At 42.4% G+C, this 27,916-nt stretch overlaps 2 protein-coding genes across 7 annotated transcripts; both read right to left on the bottom strand.

Annotated features, from left to right (window-relative positions):
- Positions 1-72: 72 nt before the first annotated feature.
- LOC107375261 (coiled-coil domain-containing protein 149) lies at positions 73-13,639 on the bottom strand. Of its 6 annotated transcripts, none has more exons than XM_054744812.2 (13): positions 13,453-13,639; positions 11,481-11,642; positions 7,120-7,158; positions 6,749-6,871; positions 3,851-3,967; positions 3,316-3,488; positions 3,031-3,103; positions 2,089-2,173; positions 1,844-1,991; positions 1,684-1,760; positions 1,539-1,574; positions 1,339-1,404; positions 73-1,247 (listed from the first exon to the last, which is right to left on the bottom strand). In XM_054744812.2, exons 1-13 carry the CDS (start codon positions 13,501-13,503, stop codon positions 697-699), a joined length of 1,701 nt encoding a protein of 566 aa, XP_054600787.2. In that variant the 5' UTR covers positions 13,504-13,639; the 3' UTR covers positions 73-696. The 6 variants fall into 6 exon arrangements, with proteins under 6 accessions (XP_054600787.2, XP_015799176.3, XP_054600788.2 ...); XM_015943690.3 differs by having other exon boundaries at positions 6,749-6,856; XM_054744813.2 differs by lacking the exon at positions 1,539-1,574.
- Positions 13,640-15,367: 1,728 nt separating this feature from the next.
- On the bottom strand, positions 15,368-22,673 carry LOC107375262 (leucine-rich repeat LGI family member 2). Its single transcript, XM_015943693.3, has 8 exons — positions 22,323-22,673; positions 22,151-22,222; positions 21,935-22,006; positions 21,505-21,576; positions 21,285-21,356; positions 20,929-21,098; positions 17,860-18,024; positions 15,368-16,348 (listed from the first exon to the last, which is right to left on the bottom strand). The coding sequence occupies exons 1-8, from the start codon at positions 22,496-22,498 to the stop codon at positions 15,513-15,515; spliced, it is 1,635 nt and encodes a 544-aa protein (XP_015799179.3). The 5' UTR covers positions 22,499-22,673; the 3' UTR covers positions 15,368-15,512.
- Between the last annotated feature and the right edge of the window lie 5,243 nt (positions 22,674-27,916).

Raw genomic sequence — 27,916 nt, 5'->3', positions numbered from 1 at the left:
CAAAATTCCTGTTTTGCAACAAATACTTCTTCTGGATAAAACCTTTAAACGATGGCAGCATGAGACACAGAAGGTTCTTAAATAACTTTAATGAATTAAACATTATGTGATGAAGCAGTGCTTAGAAATGTGTGAAAATAACATCTGTACATATTTTAGATACAATTTCATGACAAAATTCCCTTTCAAACGAAAATTAAAAACATCAAATGGTAATTGTAAAAAATGCTCGGATGTTTTTGTTTAATATGAAAATAAATAGATACCTTCAATAATGTTTGATGCAGCTAAGTTTCTGTTAATATCAAATTTCTTGGATTTTACACAATAAATAAATTAAACAAAAACTTTACTAATAAATAAAACCATCACTTTGAATTGGTTTCTTTTTGTTTGTTTCTCTATGAAACTAAACTTTAATCTGTGTACCTAGAGTTTAAAGTTAAAATCACAATTTAATACAATTACAGAATGACTCTTCATTTTCCAGCTTCTTCTGTGATTTTCAGAAGTAAATCTGCTGCGGCGGCGGTTGTGTTCCATCTTTTGTGCTGAGGAGCTGATGACACACAGACGTGCTGTTTGGAAGTCCTGCAGACAGGATGTGTGGCTTTTTTTTTCCCTGTGCTGGACGTGCAGTTTTACATGTGAAGCTACTGGAAGGACGGCAGGAAAAGTTGTTTGATATCTCATTCTCTAATCGCCACGGAACAGGTGATCGTCTCCTGGAAGACTTTGTGCATCCCGACTGTCACCGATATCCACCTCCTGCTTCGACTGGAGGACCTCCTGCTGCTGTTCTGAGACGACCGTGTGTAAACCTCGCTCATTAAATTCGTATTTCGTGATAGAAATTTTGACATTTTCCAGTTCTCCAGTGCTTTCTTCGGATTCATCTCCTTGTCTGACTGGCTGAGAGCTCTCAGAGCTCTGGCAGAGATCTGATGCTGGATGGACCTCCCCCAGGTCTGCCACATCAGGGGTGGAGCCACTGAGACACGCATCCTCCGCTGATGAAGCAGCGGAATCATTTTTGGCTTGTGATTGATTACTTTCATGAGGCTCTTCATCGATTATAATTTCAGCTTGAGGGTAAGCTGGCTCTTCCTCAGACTCGTTCTGCTGCGATCTTTCCCTAACAGATGGTGACGATGCATCTTCCTGAAAATCGCTCACCGCTGAGGATTCACTGACCAGGTTTGGAACATTTGGAAAGTTTTTCTCAGTGTTTTCAGAATCGTTTACACCTGCAAGAACAGAACGGACATTAAACGTCTGCAACCACGACGCACCAGACGAGTAAAGACAGAAAAACACAGATCAGCATTGAATATTCACCTTCTTGTCCAGGAAATTCCACTTGTTCAGGTTTGTGTGTGTTCAGGATGATGGCGTCTTTCCCTCCTAGTATCACAAAAACATCCAAAGCAAATCTTTTGTCTTAAACACTTAAAAGCATAAAACGACATAAAAATGTATACATTTTGGAAAATCGAGAAGAAATGAAGATTCAAAGTTTGATTATTGGTGGAACATACTTCCAAATACCCCCAGGGATACATTATAAGTCAGGCCTCCAGGTAGCAAGAAGAAAAACAGATCAGGAGAAGAAGAAATGATTGTAAGCAGAGTTCAGATCAAAGCCCAGAGACAAAAATGTGTCACTGAGACACTTCTATCCACCTGGAAGGCTCCATAATCCAGACATCTCAAGAGTTTTGAGCTTCTTTTCCAGCTCGGATACTCGATTCCCAAGTATCCTAATGAGAAATATATAATGAATGTGTCAGAATAAATCCATTTATTGATCCTACAACATGAAGCTCAGTACGAGTGTCTGTACTTGTTGATCTGCCGTTGGTGCTGGATCACCATGTTCTTCTCATGGATCGTTTCCAGCAGAGCTGTGGCCAGAGATTTCAGGTCAGAGATGGACTGAGGAGTCACAGGCAAACTGCAACCATTTTCCTCCGACAGCAACAGCTCCTTCACTGCAAAAACCCATTAGGTTTTCACTAAATATGCACCAGAGCCTTTTACAGACCATTAACAAAAGCAAGAAAGAAGTCTTAAAATGAGTTTTCTGACCTTGTTTGGCTGAAAGCACCCCAGTCAGAGCACTGCTGTTGGGTCTGCCGCTCATTTTAGAGTTCTTCCGACTCTCCAGAGCACTCTGGAATGCATCAGGAGAGTTGGAAGTTTTTATTAAAGACCAAGTTCACTCATTTTCCAATACATTTGCAGTGGTCTCTCTGTGGGGACAAACGCTCTGGCGCGCCTGTTTCAGGAAGTAGAAGTGGTGAGGTGAGCAGGAAATGGCAGGTCAGGGCTGCCAACTCTCACGCACCGAGCGTTAAGACACGCGCATCTGACCCCGTTCCCACCTGCTGATGCCACACCTCCAAATACGCAGAAACGGCAACAACCCCCCCTCCGGACAGCAGATGGGGGCGGCACGAGCCACCCCACCCGCTCTCGCTCGTGGAAGACTTCTACAGCTGGCAGCCTTGGCAGGTTTCAGAGTCTTCTTGATATTTGCACATCTCGCCTCTGATGACTAACAGCATCGCGACTCTACCACTGACGCTGTTTGCTTTGCAACATTGATGTTTTCACTCCACAAACAACACACGCCTGGAGGAGCTCTATTGTGTTGCAAAGTAGCTAATGCTAACAGTTAGCTTCTACTAGTTGAGACGTGCTCTGCTGTTTCCCGTCGTGAGCAAAGATGGGCGAGTCCGTTAACTTTCATTTTCAATGTGACGGAGACCTGACAGGATTTTCTAATCTGAGCGTTTCCCCGTCTATCTTCAGTCAGCGGCTGATGCAGGAAGTGGGGCAGAAGACCATTTTCACGTTTAGCCTGCATGTCAAACTCAGAGTGACCAATCATATTTTTATAAATAACAAGTAAAAAAAACTGTTTCTCAGTGAACTTGGTCTTTAATGAAATAAGCTATTATCAGGAAATGGTTTATAAAGAACATAAACATAAAATGGGACTAAATAAAAACAAAATAAAGTAGATACCTTGTATTTTACCAGGTTACTTTTGAGGAGATTAACCTCTTCTTGAAATTGCTTCAGCCGTTCGTGCAAATACCTGTAAGATGTTAAATTCATGAGCATTGGTATGGATAATATTGAGTTTATAGACCAAACATCTGGTAAGAAAACAATCTAGATACCACAGGTTTGAAGCTCAATATTCTAAATTTAGCAGCGACGGTCCTGATTTACAAATCTGACTGATCTAGAAGATATCTGAGGTTTCAGTTATAAGGTTTTCTTTAAGACAAATAAAAATCCTCCAACCTGTTCTCCATACAGAGAGCATCTATGTCTAGAATTCGAATCTCATCGTTCCCGAGGATTTGATTCATTTCAACGTTGAGCCGATGGGCCTTCTGCTGGAACACGTCCCGCTCCGCTCGAACGTCCTGAAGCTCATCGGTCAGAGACTTCACGCTGTGCTCCAGCACCTCGTTCTGGAGCAAACACACACACACACACACACACACACACACACACGATAAGCACACACACGATTATGGTTCCATCTACTGTCATAGGGATTTTATAGCTTTTACTTGCTTCAACGTTAAAAACATGCAGTACTATTTGTATATTAGTACTTTACACTAATATGGGAAAACAGAACTGCTCTTGTTTTTATTTGAATCCACCCAAAATGCTACTGAACTTAGAGATGTGTCCAGTGATATTAAAATTGAATACACGGTTTCAAACAACAACTAAACTTGCCTTGCTTTAATATATTTCGAAATGTCACAGATGAAGCCATGACTGCTCATTAGATGAATACATGAATCTAGCCTTTGATTCTCACCTGTTCTCTTGCCTGTTCCAGCTGTTTGACCAGATCCTCCCGCTCGTGTGCAGGAAAGTGTCGAACTCCGACGTCCTCGTCTCCCAGCCTCTGTTTCGTGATGGTCATCCGTAGGAGCTGCAAAAAATAAAAGCATCCGCCATTCATTCTACTCATTAGCTCCGCACCAATTAGACCAGAGGTCACCAACCTGCATTTTATGATATTTTTAAAACACAGAAAAGTTTTTATTTTACCTTGATGACATTTTCGTTTGCCAACGAAAATGCAGTTCGAAACAAAACACAGTAAGAACATACCAATGGTCACTAACCTGGTGTCCCCAGGCAAAATCTAATATTATTTTTTTCTACTATTTTAAAGCACATTTTACGGGATTAAAACCGTGGCAGCAGAGATGGTGTACATACAGAGAACAGAGCTAATGAGTTATACAACGAAGCTCTGGGAAAGAGTGGTGGAAACTGGAGTGAGGTCAGAATTGAACATTTGTGAGCATCATTATGGTTTGACGCCATGAAAGTGTACTACGGATACTATTTTTGCTTTAAGGGTGCAGATGGAGAACAACAGAGAAGGTTATGTATGAGAGCTGTGCGGCTGCAGTGTGGCGTGCTGTAGGTGGGACTGTGTCATGTTTGCTTGGACAGATGATGTTAGGAGAAAGAATGGAATGAAGATTAGTCACAGCAAGACTGAATGTCTGTGTGTGGATGAGAGCGACACAAGAGGAACGGTGATGATACAGGGCGTAGAAGAAGGACTTTAAGGACTTTTGAATTTTTATGCTCGCGATCGCCCCCTCAGGCCAAAAGTGTAACGGCAGCTTCAATAGTAGGCTCGTGCACGAGGCGCGCATGCTGCACGTGCACACTCCTTGACGAAAATAACAGCTGAGACAGTCCCGTGTGTGTGTGTGTGTGTGTGTGTGTGTGTGTGTGTGTGTGTGTGTGTGTGTGTGTGTGTGTGTGTGTGTGTGTGTGTGTGTGTGTGTGTGTGTGTGTGTGTGTGTGTGTGTGTGTGTGTGTGTGTGTGTGTGTGTGTGTGTGTGTGTGTGTGTGTGTGTGTGTGTGTGTGTGTGTGTGTGTGTGTGTGTGTGTGTGTGTGTGTGTGTGTGTGTGTGTGTGTGTGTGTGTGTGTGTGTGTGTGTGTGTGTGTGTGTGTGTGTGTGTGTGTGTGTGTGTGTGTGTGTGTGTGTGTGTGTGTGTGTGTGTGTGTGTGTGTGTGTGTGTGTGTGTGTGTGTGTGTGTGTGTGTGTGTGTGTGTGTGTGTGTGTGTGTGTGTGTGTGTGTGTGTGTGTGTGTGTGTGTGTGTGTGTGTGTGTGTGTGTGTGTGTGTGTGTGTGTGTGTGTGTGTGTGTGTGTGTGTGTGTGTGTGTGTGTGTGTGTGTGTGTGTGTGTGTGGGTGGCCCGGAGGACAGAGGACAGGAGAACACGCAGCTAATTAATTAAATAATTTGGTTCTGTACCTTTCTCTTCAGCACAGCCGACAAAGGTTTATGATGGGTCAGTCCTCCTAGCCTGGCCTGCCAGACTCCTCCTCTGTTTAATTCTGCACAGAGAAAGGGTCTGGGAACTCTCTCTCCTATTCAAATAACCCCACCCCGTGAGAATTCTAACCGAGCCAATCAGCGCTGAGTATCGTACGTCACACACCACAATGCCGAGTTTATCATTAACATGGTGACTGAAGTGGAGTTCGCTGCGGCTCTTTCCTTTGTTCTAAATGATTTGAACATGTCTTTAAAACCACAACAAGTAGAAGCGCTAAAAGCATTTATTCTAAACAAAGACGTTAGCGCTGTCGCCAGGCTCCATTTTCACTACAGCTAAAACTACAGCGTCGCAGATGTCACACACGGCGGCACTCAGTTTCTCAATAAAAGTAATAAAAAAATACTTTACTTTTCATCAGAACAGAGCTACGGTGCTTTTATTTTGATAGTGGTTAGCTAATTAGCATTTTGAAGGATCATGACGAGTGAAACCCAAAAACACACAGCAAAAATTTACAGTTAACACACGATTATTTACAACAGACACCTCTATAACATTTTATTTATGTTTCTAATATAAAACATTACAATTATTAGCTTTCTCCTCTGATGTTTGGAGGTTTGCGAAGCAATGCGTTGTGGGAAACTTTGCTGTCCCAAGTCCGCAGAAGGATGCATTGATGCGTCCTCGATCCTATGGGCGGAGCTAGGACACATCCGGGAACTTTGAGCGAATTTGCCGTTACGCATACTTAGGATTGAAACAGTCCTTGGGTCATCGTTGATGACGTTTCACAAGGACACAAGTTCGGACAAGTAAGCATATTGAGAAACGGCCAGTGTCCATGAGGACAAAGGACTGAACTGGACGATGAAGAGCTCAAGATGTTGAGGTTCTCTTTGAGAGTGACAAGGATGGATAGGATCAGGAATGAGTCCATCAGTGGGATGGCTCACGTTAAGACGTTTTAGAGATAAAGTCAGAGAGCACAGACTGAGACGGCTTGGACTTGTCCAGAGGACGGACAATGATGGCATAGGTAGAACGATGCTGAGGTTGGAGCCACCAAGCGAGATGCTGAAAGGACATTCATGGATGTGGTGAAAGAAGACATGAAGCTAGTTGTTGAGGGGAGAGAACGCAGAAGATAGGCTAAATGGAGACTGATGATTGGCTGTGGAAACCCCCCGAAGGGACGAGCCCAAAGAGAAGAGAGATCTTTCTTATCACACTTGCATTAATATATATTTATCATACATGAAGTTTAGTTAAACTCAAACCTATATTAGTTCAAATGTCACCTTCTTTAGGCTCAATAGTTGTCTAAGCTACACAAAGGTTGGTGACCCCTGAAGGGGACAATTCTGTCCTTTTAGCTTGTTGCTGGTGTTTGGCGGTGTACCTTGTTATCACCCTGAGCTTCCACCAGTCTCTGTTTGAGCTCCTTGGCCTCATCAGAAAGCTGGCTGTTCTTCTCTCTTGAATCTCTCAGCAGCTGAGCTAAATTCACCTGGGAGGGAGAAACCAACAGAAAGAAACGAGATCACGCAGTAAAAACGCTGTTTTCTATCACCAACATGTGCAAAACGCACAGGTGCTCTTCCAGGAGACACCGTGACTCAGCAGGATTTAGCAAAACCATCACCGAGCAACGACAAGCTGGGTGAGCTAATTAGACACCAGTAGTGTCTTTGTAAACATTTATATGCATCTCAGAAATCAATGTCTTTAACCGTATTGCAGAAACAATAGAAGCAGATGGACATGACTCACTTGGTTCCTTTTTTCAGGAGGCAGAGAGGGGTCTCCATCCTGTTGGTTATAAAACCAAAAAAAATATATGAATCAGCATTTTCTGAAACCAAGTTAATGCTTAAAGAGCAAGTCACCCCCAAATCAACTTTTTTTTGCTGATAAACTATATAAACGATTGTCTAATTGTGCTGCAGACACATGTAGTCAGGTATTTGACACTTTAGTTAATCTTAGTTCAAATTTAAATAACCTGCCTAAAACTGTCAGTATTGTGCCATCGTCAGGTAAAAACTCTGTACTGCATTTTAATTCAAATCTGCTGTTGCAATTGGCTAAGAGGTACACTATGACATTCGCTGGTACATTATGATGTCAGAATGTCTTTGTGAGCCGGTGTGTGCATATGTTAGCGGCTCCACCCTCTCGGTCTGCCAGGCAACAGCATTTGTTGCATTTTTCAAACAGAGTGGAGTAATACTCTGGTATGGAGTGACTTGCTCTTTAAAGAGCAAGTCACCCCCAAATCAACTTTTTCGTGCTGATAAACTATATAAACGATTGTCTAATTGTGCTGTAGACACGTGTAGTCAGGTATTTGGCACTTTAGTGCGTCTTAGTTAAAATTTAAATATTCGGCCTAAAACTGTCAGTGTTGCTCCGTCGTCAGCTAAAACTCTACGCTGCATTTGAATAAAAATCTGCCATTGCTTTTGGCTAAGAGGTACACTATGACGTTAGCTTGTACGTTATGATGTCACAATGTTGTTGTGAGCCCGTGTGTGTATATTTCTTAGTGGCTCCGCCCTCTCAGTCTGTCAGGCAACAGCATTTGTTGCATTTTTTGAACATGGAGTGGGTGTGGAGAAAGACTCTGTTAGGGGGTGACTTGCTCTTTAACGTGTCCTGCTGCCAGAGATGTTTTATCATAGGTTAAAACTCTCATTAACTCGTTTTTTCAATTCATTTGTTCTAGGTCTCTAGTATAAATAAAGCTCTCGAGTTCCTGATTCAGGAAATGGAAGTTAGTTGAAGGAGAGGGGAGCAGAAAACTGCAGGATCTGGAGTCTTACTCAATATTCTTTCTTGCTATGTCTCGCCACTGACTAGCTAACAGCAACGCGACTACCACCGACTCTGTTGATGTTTTATTTCCACAAATAACAAAAGCCTGGAGGAGTTCTGATGTGTTGTGGAGTTGCTAATGCCAGCGTTGGGCAAGTCACTTCAAAACTGTAACACATTATTTATTACTTGTTACTCTCATTTTAAAGTAAGTCATTACATTACAATATTAATGATTTTAAAATCACACTAGTTTTGCATTACTTTAAGTTACTTTCACCAAAACAACTTCACTATGACTCTGGTAATCTGACGCTCAGTGAGCTCATGACATATATGTGGAAACTGGAAAGTGATGTGGTGTCTGAGCTAGGATTGCAGTTAGATATAATAACAGTGATTTAAAATGATTGTTTATTAAATAAAAGCAACAACAATCTGTACTCTCAGCACGCTGCCGTCTTATAGGGCCACCTGAGCAGGGAGTGAGGTGGTGGGGGCTCCAAGCCCATATTTGCCTTGGTCTCCAAATGCCTTGATACGGCCCTGGATGTGGGACTGACTTCTGGGGTGATCTGATTCTACCACATGTATAAATATTAAATGCTTATATTTTATTGCCTTTCACTGGTAAAAATGTGTATTGGGGATACATCTACCTACTTTTTTTCTTTTCAAGCACTTTGTTTTGTTTTCTTGATTTTATTAGAAAAATGTCCTGCCCTTTCTCTCTCTAACCTTCCTGCATGCTGCATGTTTTCTCCGTCTTCCAGAAAAACTGTTTCCTAGATTTCCTACTTTCTAACTAATCAGCCAAAGGGATCTAACGAATGCAAAAAGAAAAAAAGCTTAATATGCGCTGCGCTCCAGCAGCAATGAGTTGAAATCACCGGGGCACAGATTGTGAACTCAGCTGAAAAGTACATGAAGTACCAGAGAATATGGACTGATATAAACGATCGCAAACGAATTACTTTGTTTTGGTGGAGCGATTTTGTGAACATGGCAGCGGCCGCGCGCAGGACACAGCTGGAGTATTTGAACCATTACCGCTGCGTCCTCTCTGCACAGAGAATGCTCGCAAAGCTGAGTCCATAAATGACGTCATATATGTAGATACAGGATCTTTTTTCAGGCTTCCCGCAATTTGAATTTTTAGGACACCCACATCTTGATTCTGGGTTTAAAAATGCATTGTAATTAACGCGTTACTGACAATTGTACCGAGTAAATATTACCATTTTCTGTCCCTGTAATGCCTTACATTACCACATTACAGCAAAAAACAATGCATTACAGTAATTAAGTATTTTTGTACCACGTTACTCCCAACACTGGCTAATGCTAACGATTAGCTTCCACAAGCCGGGAGGAGCTCTGCTCTCTCCTGAACGCTAAACCAACAACAGCCTTTTCCGTCGTGAGCACAGATAGGTGGGTCCATGAATGCTACTTTTTATTGTGATGTAGATCTGTGTGGCTTTTGTAATCCAAGCGTTTCCCTATCCATCATCTCTCTGCAGCTTTAGCAGGAGAATCGGCATGCATGTGAAACTATGATTGACCGATCATATTTAAAAAATAAGTACAATTCCGTTGCTCGCTGGTTCTGAACAGTTCTAGAACACGTGTTCTACTAGTGCACATTAAACACAGAGTGTGTCAACTTGATAGGAGCGAGGACTGTGGGCTAACCATACCTAACACAACATGCCACCCAGCTCCTGGTGCAATCTACTGTCATCTCCCGCCTCGACTACTGCAATGCTCTTCTAACTGGTCTTCCAGGCTGTACTGTGAGACCTCTTCAAATGGTCCGGAATGCAGCGGCGCATCTGGTCTTCAATCAGCCAAAAAGAGCACACGTCACCCCTCTGTTCATTGAGCTCCACTGGCTACCACTAGCAGCACAGGCATCAAATTCAAATTGCTAACACTAGCATACAAAGTCCGAGATGGTACGGCTCCCATCTACCTGAATCCTCTTGCAAAGGCTTACGTCTCGGCCCGACCGCTCCGGTCATCACAGGATTGTCGGCTAGCAGTGCCTACACCACGCTCAGGACAATCCAGACTTTTCTCATGCATCGTTCCACAAACGTGGAATGACCTTCCAAGCACTACCAGAACTGCGGCTTCCTTTTCTATTTTCAAGAAACTCCTGAAGACCCTGCTCTTCAGAGAGCATCTTCCTAACTAGCACCTTGTCTGCACCCGTCCCCCCTCTCTACTGTCCACTCCTTGTTCCCTCCTCTCCATGATTGATGTCAATTTGTTGTTGTTACTATTGTTGTTAGCCTCAAGGGCAAAATGCCGATCATCACTTGTAAGTCGCTTTGGACAAAAGCGTCTGCTAAATACATAAACATAAACATAAACATAACCCCAGATTTCCACTGGATGTAAAAGTGTTGCAAAACGGTCGTGAAACTGTCGTTGCAGCAATTAGCGGCCGTTATGGTGAACGGTCTCCTTTCCACCAACACCTCTGTTTCGTTATGCGCCACTTTCACTTCTGGTGGAAAGCCAGGGTCAGAATGCAAGGCGACGATGAGCACATGTTCAACTCTCCCCTTAATTAACACGAAACAAGAAAAATACGTTATGGTTTATTGATGATCTGCGACTAAATTGCGATTAATCGCAAGTTAAATAAGGAACTCGTGCAATCGATCACAACTGAGGCATTGATGGAGACATTTTCCTTTCAGACTTTGTTGCCTGGAGATTGTTGAAAAACAATTCCCTGCCAGGACAACAGGGGGCGGAAGGCTTTCCTGAGGGATTCTGCCAACGTATTTACTATTGCGTATTTGTTTCAATGTTGATACTGCCTTTAAGTATTTCAGAGATCTGTTAACACAAAAACATATGTCCCTTATTCTTTTTCACCTCGTCATGTTGTCGTCACCTCCAAACCAGTTTCCTGTCATTTCCTTCAACAACATCAAGTCTGCTGCACTTCTTTGTCTTTTCCCGTGAAGCTTGTATAAATGTTCACATAATCAAACGTCTTCTGCAAGATGTTCCTCAATCTGATCCGTGTTTGTCGCTAGACGCCTTAAAGGATGAGGCATGCCGACCAATCACGGGCTTGCGCTCTACGTAGATTTCAACAAACAGTTAAAAAAGGGCCCGCGTCTCCATCACTCTTTGTGGGCCTGCCGCAGAGCGCTTGCGTTCACGGATCATGATGTTACATTTCTGCACACTGCCACAGGTAGAGAAGGATTTATCCAAAACAAGAAAAAGAAAACGTGTATATTTTACTATACAAGTTGCTCCCATTTCATGTGACTGTTAAAAGCTGTCCTTACAATGAGTTCTCTGTACTTCTTCTTGAGAGCCTGGTGGCGTTCACGGAGCTGGTTGGCCATCAGCTTGTACTGATCCCTCTCCTGCTGGCAGGTGTCCAGCTCTTTAGACAGAATCAGGAGGGCATCTTTTTTACTCTCCAGTTTACGCTTACAGACCAGGAACTGCACAGAAATGCAAACATTTAGAAAATGTTAATCAAAAAAGGTCAACTAAAAATAATTCAGCAGCATGGGTGGCACGAAAAAGCTTGCTCTCTTTGTTTGCATGTTTGTTTTCCTGAAAAGCCAATAAACTTCACAAAATAATGTCCCTATGTTACATTGAGAAGTTGTAAGGGGAGAGTGCCAGACCTGGCACTGGACCCACTGGACTACCAAGTTTGTTGCAAAATAACAGTTGCCTAACACACATATCCTGTGTTGGCCAGTACGTGCGTCTTTGTAGACAGTAGGGATGTGTATTGGTGAAATTCTGGCGATACGATACTTATCACGATACAGGGGAGACGATACGATATATTGCGATACATTCAGTCGGACAATTATAGCGTTTTTTTAGACTAAAATTATTGTAGGAAAATTCAATAAATGGTCCAAACTGATATTTAACACGATTAACATGAGGTATCTGAACCATAATAGAGGGATTTACATTTCAGTGGTGGAAACTAACTCCATTGCACCCTACTGCTGACTAGCGGACGGCATTTGATTTGCACCAAAAGAAAAGAAAATACACAAATGTTTGCACGTAAATTCTTCCAAAAATCGATACACAGCTTTTGAACATCGATATAATATCACAGGAATAAATATCGCGATATATTGCTAAATCGATATTTTGTTACATTCCTAGTAGCCAGGACACATGGTTTATATGGCGGTGTTTTGTACCAAATGCAAAAGGTATTTCTCAGAATATCCAAGTTTCAGAATCAAGACCAGACCAGGTTCAAGGGGAGGAGAAATGCCTGGCGACGCAAGCGGGCTTCTTACTTCCATTTAGGAAAAATCTTTACATCAACCAAATTCACTGGCTTCCGGTTCAACAGCGTATTCAGTTCAAGATATTACTCGTCACTTACAAAGCTCTTAACAATCTTGCCCCATCATATCTCTCTGACCTTCTTTGTCATTACCACCCCTCCCGTCATCTCAGATCATCTGCCGCCAACCTACTCTCTCAGGTAGCCACGGCAAAGCACTACACCATCAGAGACAGGGCTTTTTCTGTTGCTGCCCCAAACTTATGGAATTCTCCCCCACAACACATCTATGACGCCGACTCACTGCAAAAATTCAAAAAAGCGCTAAAAACTCACCTGTTCAACCAAACATTCAAATCACATTAACCTATTCGAATGGCGTTTATTCGTCTTGGCTGTCTCTTAGTTGTACAACGTCTTTGAGTTGCTGTGAAAAGCACTTTATAAAACGTATGTGTTATTATTATTATTATTATCATTATTAAGCTGTAGCTGAGACAGGAAAATGCATGAATGCAGTCGTTAAACGGTTTTGGGGTATTTCTCATGAGGAGATGACAATATAACAATGGTAAAAGTCTCCAAAAGTGGATTTTTCATTATATGGGACCTTTAATAAAACAGATAATGTTAACGTCAACTCAATGTCTTGAGCTCTCAGATTTGTGTTATGGAATAAAATGGAATATTTCTACTAAAAATGGTCGTTTGTATTATGTATTAATTCAAATGAGAAACCCCCAAGTGCTTGGCTATAGGTAAAGATGTCAGCAGGTTAAGGTGTGTTTCTGTGCAGGTATAAGGGGAAACAACTACTTCCTTATGGTTATGAAAGTGCGACAGCTTAGGTTTCTGTGGCCTCTATAATACTATTTTATGAATCCAACCAAACACATTATACAACGAAAACAAACCACGACACATAGCATTTAATTGTCAAACCGTCAGTGTTTGTTAGTGCAGATACATGCGCGCGCGCGTGTCACCTCGCTGAGCAAACCCTGCCAGTCACTCTCGCTCCTCCGGGTCGAGTCCATCTCATAACCGGCTAGAGGCTAACGAAACACCGGCTGACTTCTACCTCCGCTCCGCTGCCTGAGCTCGCATGAATACTGAGACATTTTCCATCGCTGGAACGGATTAGCTGATGGAGGACACGACTCGCATCACTTCCGCTCTGTCTCGACGTAAGCGCGAGACAAGAACGTCATGATGCATTCATGTACACTCGTAAATCAAAGACTTACAAGCCTGCGTTCTTTAGCAGAAAAGTTCTAGTTATTTGTTGCTGATGAATATAAATGCAAAAATAAAGTGGGATAAAACTGCGTATACCACACAAATGAAACATTAACAAAATATAATAATTTATAAACAAAAATCTTTAAAAGGCAAAACATAAATAAATAAATACATAAATAAATAAATAAAATTGATAATTTCCAGAAAAGTTATCGTATATGCATTAAAAACTGAGTTTGTGGCACACTGTGGCGTGCTGGGTTTTGCACTTTGACACTGACACCACATAAGAATTCTGTCACATAAATACAAATTTAATTGTGTTTTAGATAAATAACAACTGCCTCACATGTCCAGACACAAACAAGTTATAGCCATTTAATGATTTGTATGCCTTTGTGCCTGGGTTAAAGTGACTGTGTGTATTTCCCTGGCAATAGGGGGTAGTACATACCCAGGGTGACGACCTGTAATCGAAAGGTTGCAGGTTCGAGCCGCCTAGTGCCTCGCCTCTGCCAGTGCGCCCCAGGGCAGCTGGGGCTACATCGTAGCTCATCCCCACCAGCGTGTGGGGCAAATGACCCTGACAAACCCTGTATGTTTTTCATTCCTGTATTAAAGTTCCTGAAGGATAAAGTTATTTCCATACCACCTGTCTGCTTTCTTCTCACCTCAAAACATAACAGATGCACAGTCTGTACATTTGAGTGTGTAAAAATAAATCAGCGTCAAGGTCAGTCAAATGATCTTTAATAACTCATACATTGGACTTAAGATTTTAATGGTTGCTTCATGGTTAATGCAGTGCAATACAGATAAATATATTATTATCACAAGTTCAGACATGAAAACTGCTGGAAGAAACGTTGCATTATTACAAATCCAAATTGCTTAGTTGTCATTTTATTGTTTTCACCTGTCTGACTAATAATTCAGTTTAACATTCAAAATATTACCATTAACTTTTCTGTGAGAAACACTGTAGACAAACAGATCTGCAAAAAGAAGAATCCCACATTTGTGGATTAATAGAAACATCACCAAAAGAAAATTCAAGTCATATCAGCACAAAACCTTTGAATGTAATTCTGTATAAACACCCAGTTTTACACACTTTGCATAGAAATAATCAGTACATAACTTTGCTATTAATCAGGCACTCAGTAGCATTATCATAACTTAGCATTAATATACGTTTAGGCTCATTCTGTTTAGCCACTGCATTTTTATATGGTGATGGGGGAAACCATGTTTGCATTTTGTTAGTGGGAGGAGATGGCTTTGGAGTTCACAGTTTCTTTCCTTTTCTTTAGTGGATCAAATGTGAGTGAAATACCTGAAACTTTGGCACAATCCTCAAACACTTCATATCTTTGGGAAGAAGATTTGTTTATAGAGACAGGCACACCTACAAACTGCCCAAATCCAGTTTGAAATTAGTATTACATTCTGTCTGCAAGACTGCATGTTGTCCCATTTAATGAGCAGTAAGTACATTAATTTGTCAAAACAGTCAAGTTATAGCATCCAACAGTTACTGCCAGAATCAACTTCCTTTCCCTCAGCTCTCCTCAGATTTGCCATGGCATTATTTTCATGCACTTTGATTTCAAAGATCACTTTTGCTGTAAATTTCCAGGCATCTGCTTTAAGCTGTGTTAACTCTTGACATTTCTATAATCTGCAGAGACAACAAATCAAAAGTAATCAGTCTGATTGCATAAGTACGATTATACAGCATGTGAGATTGCTTTGTAGCAAACATACACAATCGATCAGAACTCAGATTTTGCTATCCTGTCGTTTACAAGCTTAAATCTACAAATATGTGCTCAAACACCAAAGATTTCCCCTTCAGGCTGGAGGAGAAGACGAAACTCCTGCGGTCGGTGGTCACCACTGTGAACGAGCGTGGTGACTGCACATAAACATCCTTAAACTTGTGGAAAGTTTTGGTCTCATTATCCCAGAGGTAGATCTGTGTGAAAGAGTAATCACTGCCAAGAGCGAGATAGTGTCTGTCTGAGAAGGCAAAAGGCTGAAGGATCATTGCTCCTCGAGAGGGAAGAGCCAGGATCTCAGTGAACTGCTTGTTGACCCACTTGACCACTTTGGAGTCACCAATGTAACAAGCCAGAGCCAAAAACAAGTCACTTTCCACCTGAAAAGCTTTGACGGACACCACGTCATCCACATTTTGGATTTCGCTGTGGACAACAAACGTCAGGGTGCCCTTGTTCCACAGGTAGATGACCGGTGATTGGGAACGGCTGGCTAAGATCAGATAGAGCTTCCCATCTACCTCAACAAGCTCAGCATCTGTGTCGCGGAACCATTCATGGAGAAACTGGTAAGAATAGAAACCAGTTTCATTGCGCTCTGGTTGGTCGGCCCACTTGTAGAGAGTAGACAGGCCTGCCTTGGAACTGTCCACAATCAAAAAGTACCAGTCACCGTCCATTTGGAAGACCTCCATGTCGTTTGGCTTTGAGATGTTGACGACCTCGACGGTTTGAAACTTGATGAACTTGTTTTGTTGCTCATTAAACTTGAAAATGTGGGAACCACCAAAGAGCTGGGTGACGATTATAAACACGTGCGCGTCGATGAGGAAAGACTTGCATCCAACAACAGATTTACCTGTGATGAAAGGCGTTGTTAGAGGTAGCAAGGCTCAAAAAATAAAATACTTCAGATTGAATTTTTATGAAAAAGGCAAAACTCAACTATGCTCAAATTTAGAGGTGAATTCTCGCATTACTGAAAGTTTATTTTAATGAAGAATGATGCAAAAGTCCTCAAACAGAGCAAGTTTGGTCTAATGGAGTCAATGGGAGCAGCTATTTACGTCACAGATCAGAACAGCGTGGATGTAACTGAATTACACCAGACTAAAGCAAGTCTCAATGACAACGGCTCATGCTATATATCCTCATGTTTGTGATCATGCTTGAAAGCTGCATTCAAATTTCAAGATCATTGGGCTTTGTGTAAAATATTAACTCATTCACTGCCGTTGACGACTAAAGTCATCATTTTAGATCCAACCGTTCACTGCCAATGACGACGTCATTTGCATTTTTTTACTGTTTGAACATCGGAACGAGCCCCCGCGCTGAGAGAACAAACATCTCAGCCCTGAAGCCGATCTTCATCCGCATACGTCACACATCACGTAATCAGGAAGCAAAACATCCATGTGTTAGATCAGGGGTGTCAAAAATGCGGCCCGCGGGCCGGATCCGGCCCACAAGCAGGTTAAATCCGGCCCGCGAGATGGTTGTGTAAACTTTATTTTCATACTTTACAATGTAGAGTGAAAATAAACGTATCTTTGTGAGCAAGTTTTCTCTGTAATGAGTATAAATAAAACAAAGCTGCACTCAAGGCTCACACAAGAACTTGAATCCCATCCTGAAGTTGGCCGCCACTCAGGATGTGACTTCTGATATTGATGTGCTGGTGAAAGCTAAAAGATGTAAAGTAAAATGAGTCAAATATACTTTAAGTGCTGCATGAAACTGATCTAGCCATGTGATCTGTAAGCTCTTGGAATCACTAAGAAATGTTTTTTTTATTTGATTTTTTTTTTTCAAATTTTCAAGTAGTCTTCAGGTGTTGTACTTGTACCACACTGTCCTCAGGCTCCAGCCTTGTTTTATATTGATTGTATTAAAACAAAGAAAACAATCTGAAGTATATATATTTTTATAATTAAAGTTTTTTTTTCAGATTTTTTATAACATACTTTATTTTTTATTTTTTTTTTTTAATTTACCGGTCCGGCCCACTTGGGACTAGATTCCCCTCAATGTGGCCCTGAGCTAAAATGAGTTTGACACCCCTGTGTTAGATCGTTTTGAGCCGCTCCTGTAAAAAAAAGTGAGGAGCGAACTGGAAAAGTGCCTGCCGATCACAATTCGACAACGGATTATGAAAGAACGGATAACGCTCGAAACACGCGGCTTCTTCCTGATGTACGAGGTGAGTCTCCTCTTTGTTTTGGTTGTTTTGGCATCGACATCATCCTAGCGCGCAACGTTCTGTGACTCTTAAAAAAACAGTAAAAATGGTGAGAAACGCTGGCAGCGAAGGCCGTTAGTGATGAGGCCACGGCTGGCAGTGAATGAGTTAAAGGATGAAAATCAAACCTGTGATGTTGTCAAACTTTCTGAAATTCATTTCTATGTGATCCCACTCCATGATCACACAGCTGTTGGAGTTCGGGGCGGCCAGCGCTACAAAGATGTCATCTTTAAAGGAGAAGATGTCTGCTGACATAGACTGAATAGGGATGGACTGGTGACGCACAAAGTCTGGAAAAAGAAACAAGCAGTTAATTTGATCACCAAAAGGGTCTGGAACAGAGGTGGGCGACCCTGGTCCTAGAGGCCCACAGTCCTGCTTGTTTTCCAACTATCTTTGTTGTTGTTGATTACCTGGATCAGGTGTGTTCAGCCAATTAGAAGCTGCAAGTTCATGCAAGTGGAGGAGTTTAAGTGTCTCAGGGTTTTTGTTCATGAGTGAGAGAAATATGGAGTGCAAGATCGACAGGCGGATTGGTGCTGAGTCAGCAGTGATGCGGGTGCTGTACCTATCTCTCGTGGTGAAGAGGAGCTGAGTCAGGAGGCAAAGTTCACGATTTACCGGTCGATCTACGTTCCTACCCTCTCCTGTGGTCATGAGATTTGGGTAGAGACCAAAATAACGAGATTGCGGATACAAGCGGCCAAAATGAGTTTTCTTTGTAGGCTGGGGCTCTCCCTTAGAGATAGGGTGAGAAGCTCGGTCATCCGGGAGGGGCTCGGAGAAGATGCGCTCCACATTAGCCTCTTTTATAAGACAGACCACCGCGTCATTACGGAGTGATAAATCCGAATTTGTGGGTCTCGTAAATGTGGCAAGGAGCAAAGGGGAAAGGTGATAAAACTCGATTCTGATGCGCTTAGCCTCGTAGATATATTGCTGCATGAGCCCCTCGCCTCTGACGGCGAAACACGTGTCAGCCCCGATAATCCCTTTGGAGCGACTGTGAGAGGCCCCCCCGCAAAAGAGGGTGGTCGCAATAGTGACGTATACTGCGCGCCAAGTGCCGGCCGGAAGGGATATAAACACAGATAAACATGGCCTCTCACTAGTATCTTTCAACCACCTACAACGTGGCAAACAGGATGGACGCGGAGACCATGGAGCTTCTGGCCGTGCGAGCGGAAGAACAGATTAGTCGCCTTTTTACGGGGACGGTGAGAGACAGCCTGCTGTTCGACAGAGTGGTGAAAACACTGGCTGAGTGGGGCGTCAAGCGGGACAAAAGGCAGGTCACATCAAAGCTAAAGGTCCTGAAAAAGAAATTTCATCAGTCTGACGTGTCTTCCATCTGACGCTGAATGCGCGACCCTGTAGGTCGCATGTGGGGTGGGGGGTGGGGGGTCTGCAGGGACCTCCCTTTATCCCGTCTTGGTTTGAGAGGTGCCTGATGGCAGTTTGTTCTAGCTTCAGCTTTGCTACTATGAATGCCAAAATCCTCCCCAGGGTGCCGCGGCAAATCCCGTTTTGCAAACGCTACGGTCCTCTAAAAACAGCTATTGAGAGGAGCCAGTTCAGGTGGCTCGGGAATCTGGTTAGGTTGCCTCCTGGATGCTTCCCTGGAGAGGTTTTCCAGGTATGTCCAACTGGGAGGAGACCCAAGGAAAGACCCAGTACACGCTGGAGGGACTCTCTCAGCTGGTCAGGAAACGCCTTGGAATTCCCTCGGTGGAGCTGGCCCAAGTGGCTGGGGAGAGGGAAGTTTGGGCCTCTCGGCTTACCCCGGCTTTCCACGGGAGCCGTCAGCAGCAGGTTACTGCAGCAGCACGTCTTGCTCGCGTAAGCTGCTGCTTGGCCCCTCCCACGAGACGCGAAGCAGCAGGGCAGCAGCTGTCACCGACAGAGCACAAAGTCACACGAGTGACTTCGTCAGTAAACACAACAACAAGCAGGAGAAAACTACAACATGGTTTGTGTTTTATGTTCTGTTTGTTTTATAATCGCCAATACGGACCTGAAAAACAAAGGAGACCGCTAGCTAGGTGATAACTTCTCACGGGGACGCACAGTTAGTAACCTTTTTTAAAGTAAAGCAACCGGAAGGCAGTACGTTATTTATTCTGAAAATCTCGGGAGCTTCTCTCCATTTCCGCGTCCGATTTCCTGTCTTTCCTTCCCCAAAATTGTCGAACTTGACCCGTTTCAGAGGCGTCGCGCGTAGAAAATAGAACCGGCGCGTAAAGGCCGCGACATGCTGCTCCTGAGACGCGGCCGACTCGCGCTGCTGATGGCTCCAGTGGAAAAGGTTCTGTTGACCACAGCGGTTCCTATCAGCAGCTATGACGTGCTGCTGCAGTAACGTGCTGCTGACGGCTCCTGTGGAAAGCCGGGGTTAGGCTGCTGCCCCCATGACCCAACTCCAGATAAGCGGTTGAAAATGGGTGGATGGATGGATGGAAGTTCATGCATGGCTGGAAAACATGCAGGATGCCTACCCCTGGTCTGGAACTTCTAAATACATTTTTGGCACTGAAAACCCTTTTTCTTGTTAGAGACAATGCTTCTTATTTGCATGTTTGTTTCTTTGGTATGATGCATTTTTGGCTGTGTGCTTTTACTCCAATGCAACAAAAGTAGAGCTGATTTTCCTTTTTGGCCTTAGTTACTGAACCAACGGTTTATGTGATCTCAGCAGTCTGCACGCTCTGACAAATGCTTCCAACAGCACAATGTACCGGTCGTGTATTTAGCATTAATTATTAATCTATAAGGTCTCAGAGCAATTTCCATCTTCTGATGTATTTTTGTGACAACAACAGTGTTTAATTCAACCGTGAGAACATGCACTCCTCTATAGGGATGAAGGACTGCAACATTTCCACCGTCTTTCATGTTTTAAAGGGGAACTAGGCAGTTTTGGCTTGGAATAAACACCAAAAACATAAAAACTCTCAAATTTAAATCACATTGCAAATATTCAAAGCAGGTCAAAGTGGAAAAGAGTACATTATAATCCAAAAAAACCAATGTCCTTTTTTGGACGTGTGGTGCACATTTAAATCTAACATGTTATTTGACACTGAGTCTGTTTTTAGATGCATTCTGTAAACTTGATTGATTTCCTTTCCCAACCTCCGACGCTGTACTTCTCTGAGCGTGTGCCTCCCACGCTATTGTCGTGCACGTTCTGTTACCTGTAGAAATACATTTGCCCGGTGGAATGGGAAGGTCGTTGAGCCGCTTGCCCTTCATATCACTGGGGCCTGCACAGAAGACATCTGACACTGTGGCGTTTGTGTTTTTCAGCCATGTCATCAGCCACTTGTTCTCACAGCTGCACTGGAACGCGTTGCCTCTCAGATCTCTGATGCACAAGACAGGGAACAGTCAGCTAAGATTTATGGTGAGAGAAGGGTGACGCAAGATCAGGCCGTCGCAGAAAGTAAATGAGATGGATCGTTTTTGGAGTGCGTAATGGAAAGAACTCAGCACACACACACACACACACACACACACACACACACTGCTGACTCCACAACTGCTTACTCACAGTTCCAGCAGTGAGTCCAAGTCAAAGAACAGATCTCTCGGCAGAAATCTCATCTTGTTGTTTGCGAGAGAGCTACAACACAGGGAGACAATAAAAGCCCTTTTTTGTTGACTCTGACTATTTTATGTTCAAGCTGCAGTATCAGGTTTTTTTCCCACCTCCATGTGTTTAAAAAGCAAATCTTTTTCCTGATTACTGAGGAAAAACAGAGCAGACTTACAGATGAGTCAGAGCTCGTAGACCTCGGAAGGCATTTTTAGTGATGGTTTCAATCTTGTTTCCTTCGATAAATCTGTGTTAAGTCCAAACAAGGAGGGAAAATCGTTTAGATTTATGCATTTTTCTGATGTGGATCTCTTTATGTTTTTAAACAAAATCATTTCAGCATGCAGGGGCGTATCCAGGGAGTGGCCTGGGGTAGCACATGCCACCCTTGGAATCTGATTGGACACCCCAGGTGCCACCCCACTGAATTCCCTTTAAATATACCTTACCACTGGTGCCACCCATACACAAAGAAGTGCCCCCCTGGGCCACCCCTTTTTAAAAGATCTGGACACACCCCTGGTGAAATGTGTAGATCAGGACTGAATTTATCAGACATAATCCTGCAGAAAAGATCAATTTCAGGTTATTTGTCAGAAACTCACAGATATTCCAGATGAGACAGACCGGAGAAAGCATCGTCTTTAATTGTGGACAAAGAGTTGGAATTAAGGAGCCTGCATGAAAACAAACTCAAATAAATTGTCAAAAAGCTCACAATTTCACACCCAACTACCAGAAAATGTTTGCACTGTTATTTATAGTTTATTATGTACAAAAGCAACAACAAAGCACAGTTTTCTGAGAAGATTTCCTCTTACAGCAGCTGAAGAGAAGGCATGAGTGCAAACATCCCCTCTGAGATTTCTGCAATGGAGCCATTCACTATGCTTCTGTTGACAAAACAACATGCTGAACTAATTGTTCTCTGAATGCAGCATCGTTTAATGCCTGATGTTTGGATTATCAGATTATCTCTAATCGATTACTCACAGCGAGTTGCTCTCACTCGGTATGGTTCGGGGAATCTGCGAGGTCCCGACGCAGATGATGTTCTCCTTGGAGCACGAGCATCCTGAAGGACATTTGACGACCCTTTTAGATTCAGCTGCACCAATAATACACAATAACGCAAGACCTGCCTTAAACCACCGCGCGCAGTCAGCCATCGTTCAACTTTGAATGGGTTTGACGAGACCAGATCGGAGCGAGAGGTCGGTTTCATCCGCGGCGCGACATCAAAATGCAGCAAAACGGAGGAAGCCCTGACACAGGCTGGCACGGCTGCAGCTGCGTGCCGGAAGGCTGTCTGCTCGGGTTTACAACCGAGAGGTTCACACGAGACAGCAATACATAAATAAAATAAAATAATAAACAAATAAACACAGAAGAGACAGAAACGAGACTGGTTGTTTTGGGGATGAAATATGACACAAATAGTATAAATTAACATTCCCAGAAATCAAATAAAACATTTTTAAACAGCTAAAACATGTCTCCAAGTGGGTGTTTCAGCACCAAGGAGAGTATTGTTTTTATATTTACTTTTTCTTTTGTTGGGGGGTCCTATACACATGTTTCAGCGCTTTCTGCATTACAGACAAAATGCACTTTATAGTGAAAAAAACTGAAATCACTGAAAATGTCACCTCTGTCTGGGTAGCCACAGCTGCATGGGGCTACACTGCTCATCACCATCAGTGTGTGAATGTGTGTGTGTGAATGGATGATACACTGCAGTGTAAAGCACTTTGGAGTCCTCTGACTCTGAAAGGCGCTATACAAGTGCGGGTCATTTATCATTTATTAGGCTAAAGTGACGTCATTACCCCATATGCACCCCCATTATAACTGCAACTAGAGAACACCTGTAAAGGGTTCCTGGGCCTTTAAATTGTCTTTTGGTGTAATTGCACTACTGAAATAAATGTCATTTGCGCAATATTCGAAATTTTCCAGTTTCACATACAGGTGCTGGCCAGTAAATTAGAATATCATCAAAAGGTTGAAAATATTTCAGTAATTCCATTCAAAACGTGAAACTTGTACATTATATTCATGCAATGCACACAGACCAATGTATTTCCAATGTTCATTACATTTAAATTTGATATTCATAAGTGACAACTAATGAAAACTCCAAATTTGGTATCTCAAAAAATTAGAATATTCTGAAAAGGCTGAATATAGAAGACACCTGCTGCCACTCTAATCAGCTGATTTACTCAAAACACCTGCAAAGGCCTTTAAAAGGTCCCTCAGTCTTGTTTTGAAGGCACCACAATCATGGGGAAGACTTCTGACTTAACAGCTGTCCAAAAGACAATCATTGACACCTTGCACAAGGAGGGCAAGACACAAAAGGTGATTGCTAAAGAAGCTGGCTGTTCGCAGAGCTCTGTGTCCAAGCACATTAACAGACAGGCGAAGGGACGGAAAAAATGTGGTAGAAAAAAGTGTACAAGCTCTAGGGATAACCGCACCCTGCAGAGAATTGTGACGACAAACCCATTCAAAAATGTGGGGGAGATCCACAAAGAGTGGACTGCAGCTGGAGTCAGCGCTTCAAGAACCACCACGAGGAGACTCATGAAAGACATGGGATTCAGGTGTCGCATTCCGTGTGTCAAGCCACTCTTGAACAAGAAACAGCGCAAGAAGCGTCTCGCCTGGGCCAAGGACAAAAAGGACTGGACTGATGCTGAGTGGTCCAAAGTTATGTTTTCTGATGAAAGCAAGTTCTGCATTTCCTTTGGAAATCAAGGACCCAGAGTCTGGAGGAAGAGCGGAGAAGCACAGAATCCACGTTGCATGAGGTCCAGTGTAAAGTTTCCACCGTCAGTGATGGTGTGGGGTGCCATGTCATCTGCCGGTGTTGGCCCACTCTGTTTCCTGAGGTCCAGGGTCAATGCAGCCCTCTACCAGGAAGTTTTAGAGCACTTCATGCTTCCTGCTGCTGACCAACTTTATGGGGATGCAGACTTCACCTTTCAACAGGACTTGGCACCTGCACACAGTGCCAAAACCACCAGCACCTGGTTCAAGGACCATGGTATCCCTGTCCTTGATTGGCCAGCAAACTCGCCTGACCTTAACCCCATAGAAAATCTATGGGGTATTGTGAAGCGGAGGATGCAATACGCTAGACCCAACAATGCAGAGGAGCTGAAGACGACTATCAGAGCAACCTGGGCTCTCATAACACCTGAGCAGTGCCACAGACTGATCGAGTCCATGCCACGCCGCATTACTGCAGTTATTGAGGCAAAAGGAGCCCCGACTAAGTATTGAGTGCTATACATGCACATTCTTTTCATGTTCATTCTTTTCAGTTGGCCAACATTAGAGAAACAAACATTTTTTCATTGGCCTTTAGAATATTCTAATTTTCTGAGATACCAGATTTGATGTTTTCATTGGTTGTCACCTATAAATATCAAAATTAAACGTAATAAACATCGGAAATACATTGGTCTGTGTGCATTGCATGAATATAATGTACAAGTTTCACGTTTTGAATGGAATTACTGAAATATTTTCAACCTTTTGATGATATTCTAATTTACTGGCCAGCACCTGTAAGTGTGTGTGTTTATTTTTTTACTAGCATTTCTGTTACTCGTAATCTAGTGACGGTATCAAAATCCCCAGAAACGAACAAACAGGCAAAAATCTGACCAAGAACTTAAATTTACTGACTTGAGTCCGAAAATGGTAAAAAGAATCGATGGATGGAATAAAGAAAGAAAGAAAGAAAGAAAGATAGAAAGGGTTCTATCTATCCCCATAGTTGCTGGTGAGGTTAATACTACTCTGTTGTTGACACACACACACACACACACACACACACACACACACACACACACACACACACACACACACACACACACACACCTATCTGTATACATTTTTGTTGCATTCTTTTACCTGATATGAAAACATTGTCTGCCCTAATAATAATTACCTTTCAGTCTATCTGCCACATATTTTTTCTGATTTTTCTGTCTTACATTTCTAAGTACTTTCACCAATTTATTCATTTTTATATTACTTTTTTGATTGGCAACCAGGTTTGTTAGAGTCTGAGATCAGCCTTGCTCTCCATTATCATCAGCAGCAGCAAGAGGAGCGACCCTGCAATAGTAACACTGGACCCTTTATATTCAAGTAAAACAAATAACTTTTGCTTTGCATTGTCTATATCCTCGGATGAGAGGCGAAACATCTTCAAGAAACCAAAGAAGTCCAGTTGAAATTAATTTGAACCATTTGGATTACCATGACCTGGATGACTGAGAACCTTCACCAGCATATGATAAATGATAAATGATAAATGACCCGCACTTGTATAGCGCCTCTCAGAGTAAGGACTCCAAAGCGCTTTACACTACAGTGTATCATTCATCCATTCACACACTGATGGTGATGAGCTACGATGTAGCCACAGCTGCGCTGGGGCACACTGACAGAGGCGAGGCTGCCGAGCACAGGCGCCAACGGTCCCTCCGATCACCACCAGCAGGCAAGGTGGGTAAAGTGTCTTGCCCAAGGACACAACAGCAGAATCCCGGAGCCGGGATTGAACCGGCAACCTTCCGATTACTGGACAACCCGCTCAACCTGTTGAGCTACTGCTGCCCAATTAGAGATAAATGCCATCTCGGTGCCAATGGTAATATCTTATCATATACTGTGCCTAGATTTGCTCTCAAAGGTTTTTAAAATAGCACGATGTGGAAACTTTCAATTGAAGTAAACCAAATGTGTGATTCAGGGCGTGAGGAAAGCAGACAAAAAATTGGCCTTGCTTTCATTTTTTTGTTCTTCTGGGGACCCATGAGCTGACCGGAGGAGGGAGGAGACTCTATTCTATTCTATTCTATTCTATTCTATTCTATAATAAATTCAACATTTTCCAAATTATGTCCATGTTCTTGGTACACCCAAAAAAAACTTTTTCTGAAGCACCCAAATTAATTAGTTCTTCAGAGAACCCCTTGATAAATGGTTATTTAAGGAACCCTAAAAGGTTCTGATTTTAAGGTTCTACACAGAATCTAATGATGTTCTTTAAAGAGCAAGTCACCCCCAAATCACATTTTTTTTGCTGATAAGCTATATAAAGGAGTGTCTAATCATGCTACAGACACGTGTAGTCAATAATTTGGCACTTCAGTGCATCTTGGTTAAAATTCAAATATTCTGCCTAAAACTGTCAGTGTTGCGCCGTCGTCAGGGAAAAATTCTGCACTGTATTTGAATTTAAATCTGCCACCGCTATTGGCTAAGAGGTATGCTATGATGTCATCTGGTATATTATGATGTCATAATGCCGTTGTGAGCCTGTGAGTGTGTGTATTTGTTAGCGGTTCCGCCCTCTTGGTCTGCCAAGCAACAGCATTTGTTGCATTTTTCAAACAGGAAGTAGGGGGTAAAGTAAGTTTCTTGTAGGGGGTGACTTGCTCTTTAAAGAACTTTTTTGGGTTCTCTGAAGCACCCAAATTAATTAGTTCTTCAGAGAACCCCTTGATAAATGGTTATTTAAGGAACCCTAAAAGGTTCTGATTTTAAGGTTCTACACAGAATCTAATGATGTTCTTTAAAGAACTTTTTTAGGTTCTCTGAAGCACCCAATTTAATTAGTTCTTCATAGAACCTTTTGATAAATGGTTATTTGTGGAACCCTAAAAGGTTCTATATGTGAAGTTCCACAGAGAACCAAATAAAAGTTCCTCAAAGAACCCATTTATAAATGGTTCTGTGAGGAACCAATAGGCAACATGTTTCTTGGAGAACCGAAGAAGGTTCCCCTATAAGGCATCACTGTGAGAAACTGTCTCTGGTTCTAACTGGAACCTTTATTTTTAACAGTGTGTTTGGGTTTGAAAAAAATGTTGATGACAAAATGATGAGATGATTAATTTATGAATAATTACATAAAGTGAAGATGGAATCTGTGAATTTTTAATTCAATTCAAAAATACTTTATTAATCCCAGAGGGAAATTCATTAAACAGCAGGTACACAATCTCACCACTAGAGGGAAGCTTTGGGTAGAGAAACAAGAATGGAGTTACGTTCTGCATTCAGGTGTGAGCCACCTCCTCCAGCCTTTTGGTCTTTACACGTTTCTGTTATTTAGCATGCCCTCATAAAATCACCTTTGATATTAAACTATTTTGAAAATGTGAGCTTTAACGGATTCTGTTTTGTATCTGAAATTCAGGAGGAAAAAAACGCCTTTTAACATTCTCTCTAGAAATGAGATTTTCTTGAAATGAAATAAATGTATTTTATGAGTACTTTAGTTTGTTTTACCACATCAGTATTGATTTTTGTAGGTGATTTAGGATATTAAAGACAGAAGGATATTCCATTCACTATGATGGTATGACGGTACATTTGTTTGGCAGATGCAAAAGCAGGAGCAGACTGACTGATGTCTTTATGACATCATCAGCAAACGCGTCCAGTTAGACAGTAATATATTTAATTCTGTATCACAGGCCAAAATCACACCAGTTATACTGTTTTTATCGGGTATTACTACACATCATCACATATTTAGTAAGGAAAATATTCACATT

The sequence above is a fragment of the Nothobranchius furzeri genome, chromosome 6 (assembly GCF_043380555.1).
Source record: "Nothobranchius furzeri strain GRZ-AD chromosome 6, NfurGRZ-RIMD1, whole genome shotgun sequence".
In the NCBI taxonomy this organism is placed as follows: domain Eukaryota; kingdom Metazoa; phylum Chordata; class Actinopteri; order Cyprinodontiformes; family Nothobranchiidae; genus Nothobranchius; species Nothobranchius furzeri.
Note: the sequence above shows the minus strand (reverse complement) of the source record. Positions and strands in the feature narration are given on the sequence as shown.

Excerpts from the sequence above, each read along its gene's own strand:
- LOC107375262 (XM_015943693.3), bottom strand. The coding sequence starts at position 22,498 with ATGGCTGACTGCGCGCGGTGGTTTAAGGCAGGTCTTGCGTTATTGTGT. Across the intron at positions 21,577-21,934 it reads CTGTCTCATCTGGAATATCT|ATTTATCGAAGGAAACAAGA; the intron begins GTGAGTTTCTGA and ends GACTTAACACAG. Across the intron at positions 21,357-21,504 it reads CTACGAGCTCTGACTCATCT|CTCTCTCGCAAACAACAAGA; the intron begins GTAAGTCTGCTC and ends CCTGTGTTGTAG.
- LOC107375261 (XM_054744812.2), bottom strand. The coding sequence starts at position 13,503 with ATGGACTCGACCCGGAGGAGCGAGAGTGACTGGCAGGGTTTGCTCAGC. Across the intron at positions 7,159-11,480 it reads AGAAGTACAGAGAACTCATT|GATGGAGACCCCTCTCTGCC; the intron begins GTAAGGACAGCT and ends TATAACCAACAG. Across the intron at positions 2,174-3,030 it reads GTAACCTGGTAAAATACAAG|AGTGCTCTGGAGAGTCGGAA; the intron begins GTATCTACTTTA and ends GATGCATTCCAG.